The 13,006-nt window shown below is 35.7% G+C and overlaps 1 protein-coding gene across 1 annotated transcript; it reads left to right on the forward strand.

Annotated features, from left to right (window-relative positions):
- Positions 1-827: 827 nt before the first annotated feature.
- Positions 828-6,098, forward strand: LOC109208233 (protein FAR1-RELATED SEQUENCE 5). Its single transcript, XM_019371301.1, has 3 exons — positions 828-913; positions 2,078-2,637; positions 5,422-6,098. Coding segments are annotated over exons 1-3 (756 nt in total). The 5' UTR covers positions 828-912; the 3' UTR covers positions 5,617-6,098.
- Positions 6,099-13,006: the final 6,908 nt, after the last annotated feature.

Genomic DNA, 13,006 nt, shown 5'->3' on the forward strand with positions numbered 1-13,006 from the left:
AGTGTTCCGATTTCAACCCAAACTCTTTCAAATCTACCAACCATTCCCGCAAGTAATAAATCAATAAAAATAAGTACGGGAAGTCTTATATAGGGGAACGGAGTTCTAAAAAGCAAAATGACCAGTCGGGTCGTTACAATATCTAAGTTAGAGAGCAGAGAATGTTCTTGTTCTTGTATTCAATGTTGAGTGCTATATCCTTTACAAAATGACAAGGATCCCCTTTATATATGAGGGGAAATCCCAAGGTGGTACAGATGCATTTATTACAAAGATACACGCCTGATACAGCCATTTAATGCCACAGTACGGGCTTGTACTAGCCTAATAGACTTGGTCAGCTTTAATCACGTGCCTTGGGAATTTCCCGTTTTGTCATCATAACCACCGATTTGTACTGCCCCGAGATCATGCACTGAGAACCCTTGGAGTCGAATCTAGAGCTGAGCCTCGATCCTTATGCAATAGCTTGAAGTAAAATTCATGTAGAAGCACAAATTTTGACCTCCAAATACTCTTTTCAACATCTCAAAAAAAAAAAAATTAAGTTAACTGTTAACCCCAATATTGTCGAAGCAGCTACTTAAGCAATAGCTTGAAGCTAGACCGGGTCCAGACTTTAGGCCCGGATCATTCGCGGGTCCAGAAGAAATAATAGGGCACAGTCCGCTCCATGGACGATAACACGTGTTACTGTTTGATTGGAAGCTCCCAAAATTGCTGACTTCGTATGCTCGTCGAACCCAATCACAACTTAACACCTCACATTCACAAGGGCCACATATAGCCACCACCCTGAACCCTCAAGCCCTCTTTCTCTTCTTTCCGTTTCCCCCCCACCCCCCCACCCGTGTCTGTTTGTTCCTGCGAATCTTCACAACGTGGATTCATTTCCTTATAAATTAAATTTTGAGTAAGTTTCCTTGTTTCCGATTCTTTACTTTTTATTCCTTTTATTTAGGAGAAAAGCGCACAAAGTTTGAATTTTACCGAAAATTTTGCTTTTTTTGCCCCCTGGGTATTGAGTCCCAGAGAATAATTTCAGAATTTTGGTGGTGGGTATTGGATGAACATGGATTTTATGTTATGTGAACTTCCCTTGTATTTGGGTGTTTTTCTTTTTCAGTTTTGAGTTGGGGGTTGATGTTCAGGCTGAAATATCTAACTTTCATGTGTACCATAACATTTTTACTTGGGACAGCGTTAATTATGAATTGGCTTTTGAATTAGTTATGTAATGGGTTAAACAGATTTTATATGCTAAGCTTGAATTATTATATCATCAAAAAGATTGAATTTTTTGCACGAGTAGCTCTTTTAACTGTTGAATAAGTGTGTTAGAGGATTCCTAGTTTTAAGAACCCCTAATAGAGTGGAATGGATATTAAGGATCTATATGCCAAGACCAATTAGTTTGAGATTGAGGCGTAGTTGTTGTTTTTGTTATGTATAAGCAGTAGTGAGTGTTTAGTTGCGGTTCATCCTTCAATCTATATCATTTTGACAAGGATTTTGTTGCTGCAAAAGCACGATTTTTGACCTGCTTCTTATTGCATTCATATTGACGGTATGTCATGAGACAAACTGGGGCTGTGACCAACATTAGGTGATTTAGATTCAACTAGTGAACCATTCAAGCTGCAGAATTTCGGTAGAATCTTCCCTAAAATTGGGCTAACACCACCTCCAAACCTGTTCCAACCTCCCATACTCCATCCAAACAATTCATTCACGCATCAGTAACCACATTTACATAACTAAAAGAACTAAAACCAGTCTCGAAAACAAACTTTACCTTGTCCAAACTCCAAAAGAAAAAAAATTGCAATACTCAATACTCGTTCTTACTTGTCTAAAAACACTTCCATAGGTAGCACGCTTAAGAACATCAAAACTGAAATATTTGTGCTAAGTTTAGGCCCTTTTCAGGATCTAATACATAGAGTTGTATCTATTGTTCAAACTGCAAATCATAATCTTTACTCTAATGTGGACATCCTTCAGTGTGGAGTATTTACTCTCTGTTTTAAGTTTTTCTATGTCTATAAACAAATTACTGACGCAATTGATGCAACAGTGGACTTTGTGGTTGATGATCACATCATAGGTGAGGAGGAAGAGGGCACGGTGGTAGAAGTCAGGGCAGTAGATGAAAATGCAGTTAGAGGAAGTTCCAGTGAGGAGGCACTTCACGACGTGCATGATGTCAAGGTAGATGAAGACCTTTCTGATAGGGAGGTCGTTCCATTAGAAGAATCACAATCACTAGGTAATTCAATTTCAGATGAACCCTATGTTGGCCAGGAGTTTGAATCTGAAGCAGCAGCACATGCATTTTATAATGCATATGCAACAAGAGTGGGTTTCATCATCCGGGTTAGCAAGCTTTCGCGATCTAGGCGTGATGGCTCTGCTATTGGTCGAGCACTAGTTTGCAACAAGGAGGGCTTTAGAATGCCTGATAAGCGGGAAAAGATAGTGCGACAAAGAGCAGAGACTAGGGTTGGTTGCAGAGCAATGATATTAGTTAGAAAAGTTAGCTCCGGGAAGTGGGTTGTCACAAAATTTGTCAAGGAGCACACTCATCCATTAAGCCCAGGCAAAGGTCGTAGGGACTTGATCTATGATCAATATCCGGTTAGTTTCCTGCCTTATAGTTACTAAGGATTTCTAACATAAGCTGTCCTACTTTCTTTCTGTATTTGTTTCTTTCTTCATTGCTGCTATTCAACTTCTTGACCGTATCATCATATTATTACCTTTGATTATACATCTTCTGTTTCTACCCTTTTGATGGAACTTGAAATTTTAATGAGGCAATGGTCTATATTTATATGTATCTATGTATATAATATTCATTTAAAGTATTGGAAAACTATGATATTGTATGATATAGACTGGGTAAAAGAGATATTTAAGGTGAATTTATATATAGTTGTTTTAGTTCAATGACTTCAATGGATAGTAACATTTGTATATGTATATTTGTTACACATATCTCAAGACCTGCATCTGTACTCTTTCTGTACCCATGAATTATAAGATTTAGACGATGACAAATCCAACATCTAGAATCCATACTAGATATCATTGGAATCCATATAAGATGAACAATGACATTTTTTTTTGAACTGTAAATATGGCTACCAGCACAACCTTCGTGCTGAAGATTTGTAGGTTACCTTTCCCCCAAAAAAAAAAAAAAAAGGGAAAAACTTGTAACTGTGATCTTATAAGCTGCTTTGGTCTTATTTGCATATTTCTAACGCTACTTTGTTATATAAGTCAATGATTTCATCAATATACACTAAGTTGGTGTCAATATACAATGTGTGTTTACATTCCACTTCCTCACCATTTTCCTCGCAAAGGAAACACCAGCCAAACATTATCCTTCCCCTTCTCAAATTTTTTACTGTTAGCATGAAATGCTACTTTCTTAGGTGCCTTTATATTAAATGAGTTAATCAATCTATACTTTTGGACAAAGATATAAACGATAGCTCCATTTCGGTTCAAAACTTATGGTTACGAGAACCTATGATACTCGGATATGGGTATGGGCACCCGATACGGGTGCGGATCTTGGATTCATCATCACCTAAACCTTAGGATTCAGGATACGAGTAGGAGTATAGGTACGGATGTTAAGATAAAACCAATATTTGTATATTACTATATATGTATACATTGCAAACAATTAACAGAAGTTATTAAATAAAAGTTACTATAATTAAAATTCTTTTTAAATACTTAATTATAGTAGCAGAGTGTTTTACCACTTTATGTGAACTATAATCTTTGTGACATAAACTCAAAATCAAACCCAACACCCAATTAACCCAAGGTTCCTTGCTACACTCTATAGATGTTTCTTGGCCATGGGTGTTGTCAAAGCACCCAAGTTAGGCTGACCAGATCCAGTGCGGATCCCACACCCATATCATGTCGGATTGACACAGCTGCAGTAAGGGATTTGAAGGCAACATACACGAGAAGAAAATTTTGAAGAGATCAAAAAAGGAACAATGGAATTCGTACCTTACATCAACTTCTTTCTTGGTGAGGAAGGGGTATCGTAGCTTTTTGATCACATCGAGCGATGCCATGTCGTAAATAGTTGCCCAGTTTGCTTTGGTTATGGCCCCATTCACTATCCTGCTCACAGTGAGCTAAAGTTTAAACAGGGATCACTATTTAGTTTATGAGACATTCAGTAAGAAAAAATCATTACTATAAAAAATGGAGAAATTTGGTAAGAGGTATCCTTCTCTGTCGTTTTGACTATTGATTATTCTATATATGTGATTCCATCTTTCCATTTTGGGAATTGTGTTGTAAAAAATGATGCTTTGTTAATTGTGCCAATGGTTATTCAGTTAAGTTTTTTTGAGAATCCATAAACTGTTTTCGCCGGTGTCTTTGTGAACAGGGTATATATTGATAAGTCACTTTATCCTTGGATTTCCACATCATTTACGTTGATGTTAGATGACCTTGAAACATAATCCTTTTTGGCTCTTTTTGATATGTTGAGAAACAATGTTTATAGACGTCATGAGGTTTGTATTTTTGGCTGGAACTTGGGGGTCGTTTGGTAGGAGGTCTTAGAAAAAATAATGCAAGCATTAGCTCTGTGCATTACTAATACCTTGTTTGGTATATTTTTTCAACATGTGTATAACTAGTACTTGTATTAGTTATACATCATACTTGGTATTATCCTATGTATAAGTAATGCATAGAAAACCACTAGTAACACCAAGGCTATTAATGCATGCATTAGTATGGTTAAAGACAAAAGTATCCTTAAGTCCCTTAAAGCTAGAGAATATAGAGGGCATTTTTGTAAACAACTATTTTTCTTAAAAATTATGAATGCATTATAATTTTTAATACAACACACCAGACAGTAGATAAGAAATAATATCTGCATAACTAATGCTTGCACTACTAACCCATGCATGGCTAATACACCTTTCTTATGCACCCTACCAAACGACCCCTTAAAGTACAGATTAAGCAAAAAGATCAGATTCAAATTCAGAAACGTTATCTCAAATACTAAAAATACTTAGTGATGGTAAATCTGTCATTAAATACAAATTATTGTCATTGCGAGCGCACTTACACTAGATCACTAGATCATTCAAATTGGAGTGGGGGTGGGTTTGGGTGGGTATTCTTAAATAACAGTAGAGCTGGCAAAATATGTTGGTTAATATTGGGATTAATTGCTGAATTAACCAACGTTCTATAATCGACTTATCGATTGCCGCTTATAGCAATACTTTAAAATTATTGTCTTTGTCTGTTGATGCATGTAAAACTTAGATTTTATGCTTCATGTTCATCTTCAAGGAACTACCTTTATATGACTTCAGTTAACTCTTGTTTTGGTTTCTCAACTTCTTCCTGTAGAATGAGCATGACAAAATCCGGGAGCTATCTCAACAACTGGCAGCTGAGAAAAAGAGATCTGCAACATATAAGAGGCATTTGGAAATGATTTTCGAGCACATCGAGGAGCACAACCAATCTCTGTCCAAGAAGATCCAAGATATTGTACACAATGTAAGGGAGATGGAGTCTAGAGATCAACACCATCATAGATAGTTTTAGCATGATTTGCCTTTGTTGATATTAGAGTAGAGAATAGCAGAGTGTAGAACCTAAGTTAAGTAAAGATCATAATGACTTCTATCTTGGCTTACCTTTTTTCCCCCTCTTATTCTTCGAGAAGATCATGAAATTATGGAACCAGTTCATATCTCGTTTTCGATTTTTTTTTTTTTCCCATTTTCCTTTTTGGGTAGAATTGTGGAATTGTAGGAGCAACAGGTACAGAATGTCTCTTTCTGGTGCAGCCATTGTAACATTCTTTTGGGAGGTTGGATGTCTCTGCGAACGAACTTTTTTCCATTTTGTAAAATTTTCAAGTCCATTTCATTAGGTCTTTCCAGTTCATGTAGATTCAGTGAACTGTATTTCAGCTTTCATTTCTGTAATTCTTTCAAGATTCAATGATTACTTTGAGACATACTCTGGAGTTGGAAATACTGGAAACAAAAAGAGAAAGAGAATGGTATTCAAGTGGAGTTGTTTCTTTGAGTTGTGTGAGGAATTGACATCTATCTATCTATATGTTAATATAAAGGACGGAATATGAATGCCTATGTGGCACCTCTCTTAGGTTTGGAAAGGTATTTATCTTTTTTGTCATTTTTTTGCTCTTTTCTCTGGGTTATCTACTTTAAATATCTATTTTATTGTAACCGTTCCAATTTCCAACAATTCAGCTAATGAAAATATACAGAGTTCAGTTACAACGATAGGATTAAAATTAGAATAGGTTATCGTTAACCTTGAATTTTCTTTCAATTTTAGCACGGTATTCCAGTTACAGTTCCATACTCCCTTTAATTCCCATTTCCTATTCAAATTCCTTACATAAGTTTTCAAGTTACAAAGTACAAACCAACCTTCTTTTATCCCTGACCCATCTTCCCTTTTTGCTTATCTCATCTCAAATCCTTTACTGACCAATTCTTTCTTCCAAAATTTCTTCATTGGCCATGGTGAGCAGCCTTATGTTATTAAGTTGCATGCCATTTTCATCTCTCTTTGTGTTATCCATATTAGTCTGCTTTCTTGGTGTGAATAATTACCCGGATCACTAAAAAGGAAAATGTTTACGAAAGTTATTCAACAATCCATTTTTCCTTTGAGGTTAATAATTTTCTTTATGAAGTTGAAATTTATATTACTGATATTAATGCTTTAACTTACTAATTTTGAAGATTTCATTAGCTTTGGTAGTTGGCTTAATTACTTTTGGTTTTGGAAAATATAATGTATTATTATAGAGAAATAATATGATTGTTTGTTAGTAGTTTTATTAAAGTTTGCTTTTGACTTTGGAGCAAGAATACATGATATTTCATTGGTATTTTAGTTTATTTACGGTAATTCTGTCTGTCTCTATTAATATTTTGTCAGTATTGTAGTTTTTTCATGATGTTTTGGCCAATTATTATTGAGGTTATTCATATTCATCTTTTAATTTTACGTTCTGATATATCTTTTACCAGAAGGCCAAGTAATTTTCTTGAAAACCCTTCATAGATAAGGTATGAAGATTGTGCATTTTTCCTGCTCTATTATCTTTGGGGTGTTCCGAATAAATAAATTTTTGTTTGCAAATTGATTAATGCGGAAAACACAAACTTTTGGTTTGACATTTTTGTGGTTAAAATCATGGTATAGCCAGTTTTCACACTGGTTAATGAAAAATAGCTAGCGTTTATCAAGTCAATGAAAAATAGCCACTATTTTGCTGCAACAGGGACCGGTCCAGTATAATATACGGGAGTTCTGGTGCATTTGTGTACGAACTCCAGCATATTATGCTGGACCGGTATACTTTGCTAACTCCTGTAAAATTTGCGGGAGACTGGAGCACAGTGCTCCAAACTCCAGTATATTATACTGGACAATTATACTTGCTGGAACTCCCGTAAAATTTGCGGGAGTTCCAGCATAGTTATCTTGGAACTCCCGTAAAGTTTACGGGAGTTCAAGCATACTTATGCTGGAACTCCCGTAAAATTTGCGGGCGTATTTTTCCGGATTTTGAACAGTGTTTTCGCTCAAATTTAAAGTGGCTAAATTTCGATGACTTTTGAAACTTGGTTATTTTTCAACGACCAGTGGTAAATCTGGCTATTTTTGAATTTCGCCCATTTTTGTGTTGTGTCATCGCATCAACTTCTTTTTATTTCACTTAGTTATATTTTGGTTAGACTTTTTCGCTTAGTTAGTGAAATTTTTAGTTTACTAAAGTACCTTGATGTTATACTATGAAAAAAAAAGCTTAATATATCCTAATTGAAAACGTCTAATTTATTTATTATAAGATTAAAGTATTAGAAATATATTATTTTATAAATTCAATTTTTGAAATGCTTAAATTAGTATCATTATGTTTTATTTCTGACGCCTTTTTATTTTCTAATATGATAGCCTCAGTCCTCCTCGAGGCTTTCAACTCTATCAAGACTAGATTTAGAACTTAGTCCTCCACGAGGGTTTCAGCTCCAGTCATCCATTTCTCATAGTAATAATTCTTTTCGCTCAGAAAATAGTAGGAAAGATTGATGTACAAAATGCCAAAGTATTTTGCTTGGTCCCATTGTCACTTGTGCAAAAACTAATTGACAAAGCTGATGTTTTCCGGATGACTTACTGTGAACTAAGTACTATTTTTCATAGTTTTTGTCAATAAGGTAATTATCTCTATTGCAATAGGGAAATAGAGCATCTTTTTTTTTTTTCTTCCCATTTTTCTACAATTTTGAGGAAATGTTGTAATACCTGCTTGCTATATTATTCTCTCAAATTCGACCAACTGTATATGCCATCTTTTGTACGATTTTCAATATTCTTTGTGTTGTTTTCTAACTTGTGATTTTTCTAGATGGTCGAGGAAATGCTATGATACATTTGTGTTATATTCTATTTATTTATTTGGTAATTACTTTTTATAACCAACATTTAAGAGATGTGCCTTTTACATGATTAATTTAGAGGAATATTTCGTGCTGATTTGACCGCACAATTGATTATAAAATCTCCGACTCTCAATTGCTTAGGCCATTTAATTAAAATCTTGATCATATTATGTTCATGTAAGAATCAAATTTAATGTATTTATTTAATTACTAACATGCATTAATAAAATTGCTATTTTCTAAAGATGAGATTCTTAAAAACATTTATGAATAACATTTAATTAGGAACGAAGGGGGAGAAGACATACATAATACATTACATATTTGTTCTCTACCTTCCAATCAATGTTTTAAAATGCGGGGCGTGAGGCGAGGCGTTTTACCTCTGACGAGGCGAGGAGTAAGCCCTGAGACATGGGGCGTAAGTCCCACGGATCTTTAAATTTTACAGATTTTCAAGAATTTTAAGATAGTATAAAATAAAAAATAATTATAAAATTACATTAAAATCACAAAATTATAACAAATAATCTATTTACAATATTTATAAATTATAATTCAACTATGAATAATACGAAAAGTATGACATATATCATAATATTCAAATTAGCAGCAACGTCGTTACAACTCAAACATCAAAAGTAATGTATTCGATACGAAATCTTATATGTATCTGTTAAGGAGTAATGAATCTTGAAAGAATTTCGAATATTATAATTTGATATTTTTCTTAAAATACTCCTTTTATTTAATATGCTTTCTATTTGAAAGAGAATTTATATAAAAATATAATTCATAATTTAAATATGATTCTCTAGCATCATTTATTTTTAAGTTTCAACAAGTTAATAAAGTGACACCTAATTTACCATACAATACCATGATAACTAATTATTTGTAAATAGTTACTAGCTAATACTGACTATTAAATTAATAAGTATTGTATCTCGTAAACGTGAAAAAAAATGTTAAAAAATAGTTATAAAAAATTATGGACTATTATATATTAAAGACATAACAAAACTTAATAAATAAATACCTTTTAAATGAAAGATTTATTTAAAATTAACTATCATAGTAGTCTTAGTGGATAACGTGCAATAATTTTTATTTTAATTGTGACATAAAATACTCTCAACTTAATGATTTATGATTAAGAAAAAAGTAATTTTGAATAGTCAACGATTTATTAAGCAAATTTGAGAATTTACAAGGTTAATTACATAAAATTGCATAAAGTTCTATTAGGCGAGCCCAGTACGCTGGGCGTTGGGCGTGTTCGGAGCGTAAGCCCCGATGGCCAAGGCGTAAGTCTCACGGAACTAAGCCCCACACATAAGCCCAGGGGCGTTTTACGAGTGCTCCACCCCGGGGCGAGCCCCGGGCGAGTCTCAATTCTGCCTTTTAAAACAGAGCTTCCAATATGCCATTTTACTTATTTGAATTTATTTTTCTAATTCATCTTTTTCATATGTAATTTTCCTTATACATCTGTTTTGTTTATTTTATTCGCATGTTTGTCTAAGATTAAACCTTTTTTTAAAATATTTTGAGCTATAAATATTTTATGTTAAATTTACAAAATGAATCATTGATCAATTACCTAGTTCAAATTTCAAAATAAATTGTGAATATTAGTAGTAACAATACCAAGCATATGAAGGAAAGCAACTTGAGTAGTCTTGTTTATCAGATTATATTTGGTGTTAGTATTACAGCTCATTTTGCCTGCAGAATTACAAAATAAATGATTTTTCCTATTATCTGGGTGCCCTTTAAGGAATATTATTAATCATTCAAGTTGGTCCGTATGAGAGCTTACTAGGTGGTTAAAACTTGTTTGCTTGTCAAATAAATCTTCTTTGTGAAGGAGAAAAGGTCGGTTAGTAAAGGCTTTTATCTTATTCTGGCAGGTTAGTGTAGGCAAGAACTCACCCGCGTTGGTGTTTACATGAGAATACGTATTAATTTAGCGGAAAAGGGTCAAAATATCCTTAATTTATTCGAAATAGCTTAAAAATATCCCTACTGTCTATGTTTTGGACCATATATACCCTTATTAACTAACAGAATTCCACATCAGGCGCCGCCTCAGAAAAAAGGCCCCACTTTCTTTTTACCCTACCCAACCACCCTTTAGCCTGACCCGAATCAAACAGATCCCTAATAATCATTGAAGAACCATGCTTTGTTCATTTTCTCGGACCTTTGTGACGACCCAACCCGTCGTCTCATGTATTACAGCCCCGTTTCCCCCATTTATTGCTCTTTTCATGTTTTATTATCAGCAACGGGTGAGTTAGAGTTGAATTGAATTGGTTTGGATAGGAAATGAGACACTTAGTCTCTTTAAGGAAGGTTTGGTTTGGAAAAGTCAACCGAACGTTGACTTATTAGTTAGAAGGCTCGGATGTGAATTCCGGTGATTCGGTTAGCTTCGAGAGGTGATTTGTGACTTAGGAGTGCGATCGGAAGTGATTTTGGAGGTCTGGAGTAGAATTAGGCTTGAATTGGCAAAGTTGGCATTTTGGCGAATTCCGGTGGATAGGTGAGATTTTGATCCGAGGCTCGGAATGGAATTCCGAGAGTTGCAGTAGCTCCGTTAGGTGATTTTGGATATGTGTGCAAAATTTCAGGTCATTCAGAGGTGTTTTGGTCGGGTTTTTGATCGAATGCGTAATTCGGAAGTTTTTAAGAAACTTAGGCTTGAATTCGATGTGATTTGATGGCTTTAGCGTTGTTTGATGTGGTTTGATGATGGGAACAAGTTTGAATGAGGTTTTAGGATGTATTGGTGTTTTTGGTTGAGGTCCCGGGGGCCTCGGAGTGAATTCGGGTGGTTAAACGGAGAATTCGGAGTTTGTTGCAGGTTTGAAGTTGCTGGTTCTGTCATTTCCGCATCTGCGGAAAAGGGACCGCATAAGCGGTTCCGCAGATGCGGCGTATTGGTCGCAGAAGCGATCCTTGAGGGACCAGGGCTTTCCGCAGAAGCGGACGAAGTTCCGCAAAAGCGGTCACCGCCAGAAGCGGTTTTGGGACCGCAGAAGCGGTCCTGGGCGACTTGAAGGAAAACCGCAGATGCGGTGATTAGGCCGCAGAAGCGGAAACTGCAGAAGCGGTGAAATTGTCGCAGAAGCGAAAACAACTGTTACAGAAGGGTTTTTTTTTATATTGTTTTCATCCGCGAACAAGAGTTGGTTTCCACCATTTTAAAGCGGTTTTGAGAGCTTTGAGCGAGAATTTTCGAGGGCTTTGACTGAGAATCAATTGGAGGTAAGTTCCTTGGTCTAAATATTCGAGTTTATGGTAGAAATTACATGTAAATTGTGGAAAATTCATCAAAAAACGGGTCAAGCTAGGGCTTGAAAAGTTGTGATGTAAAAACGGATTTTGAAAGGGCATTTGAACTCCGATTTTGGTAAAATTGGTATGTGTAGACTCGTGGCGAGACGAGGAATCCAGTGATGTAAATTTCGTAATTTTTCAAGAAGTGGGTCCGGGGCTCGGGTTTTGCCAACTTAGTGAATTTTGTTGTTTTTCGATTGGGTTATGTTTCTTTAGCCTATTGTAATGTATTCGTTGTGGTTTTAATCAGATTCGGCATGCTAAGAGGTTGATTCGAAAGGCAAAGGCATAGCGAGCTAGACTTGTGGCCGGCTTGAGGTGAGTAATAGATGTAGATGATGACCTGAGGGTTTGAAATCCCGGTATATCACATTGTGACGCTATATTGAGGCGAGACACGTACTCTATGACGAGTGCGGGGTCGATTGTGACTGGGATTTTGACCTAGTCCGTTCCGATTGATGTTCGTACTGTGTTCTTGACTAGAAATTGTTTGGTAATCATCCTACTTGGATTTTTATGAATATGTTTTGGGCTTTGTGCCTATCATTTGTATCCTTTAGGGATCCTTATCACTGCTTCCATGATACTTAGCATATTTCATGATATTAGTCCTGAGTTAGACACCGCCTTGAAATGTTTGTAAATGAATAAAGGTTACACACTTAGCTCTATAATTCCTAATAATTGAAACTAAAAAAATGGACAATTTGACTGTGCCTGAGTGGCTTGCATGCATATATATATCTGGACTGAGTGTGGATCGGGCTGCACGCCGCAGCGAATGTTACAATAATATTGCGCTTGGGATGTAGGAGCCCCTCCGGAGTCTGAACCCCCACAGTGAGCCCGGGTACCCAAATGGATCGGGCTGCGCGCCACAGCGGTCATGTGCATTGCATTGCATTCATGCATTTATACCTATTTGTCTTACTTGTCCTGGTATTGTTGTTGTTCCACCGTTTTATGTGCTGAATCGCTGATTATAGCTTTATATTGTAATATTTCGGAATTTCTTACTTTCAGCCATTATATATGTTTATTACTCACTGAGTTGGAAGTACTCACTTTACTCCCTGCACTGTGTGTGCAGATTCAGGTGCTCCGGAGACTTAGTGGAACTGTTTGCTGTCTTCTTGGATTTTATCTTC

Source organism: Nicotiana attenuata, unplaced genomic scaffold, assembly GCF_001879085.1.
Source record: "Nicotiana attenuata strain UT unplaced genomic scaffold, NIATTr2, whole genome shotgun sequence".
In the NCBI taxonomy this organism is placed as follows: domain Eukaryota; kingdom Viridiplantae; phylum Streptophyta; class Magnoliopsida; order Solanales; family Solanaceae; genus Nicotiana; species Nicotiana attenuata.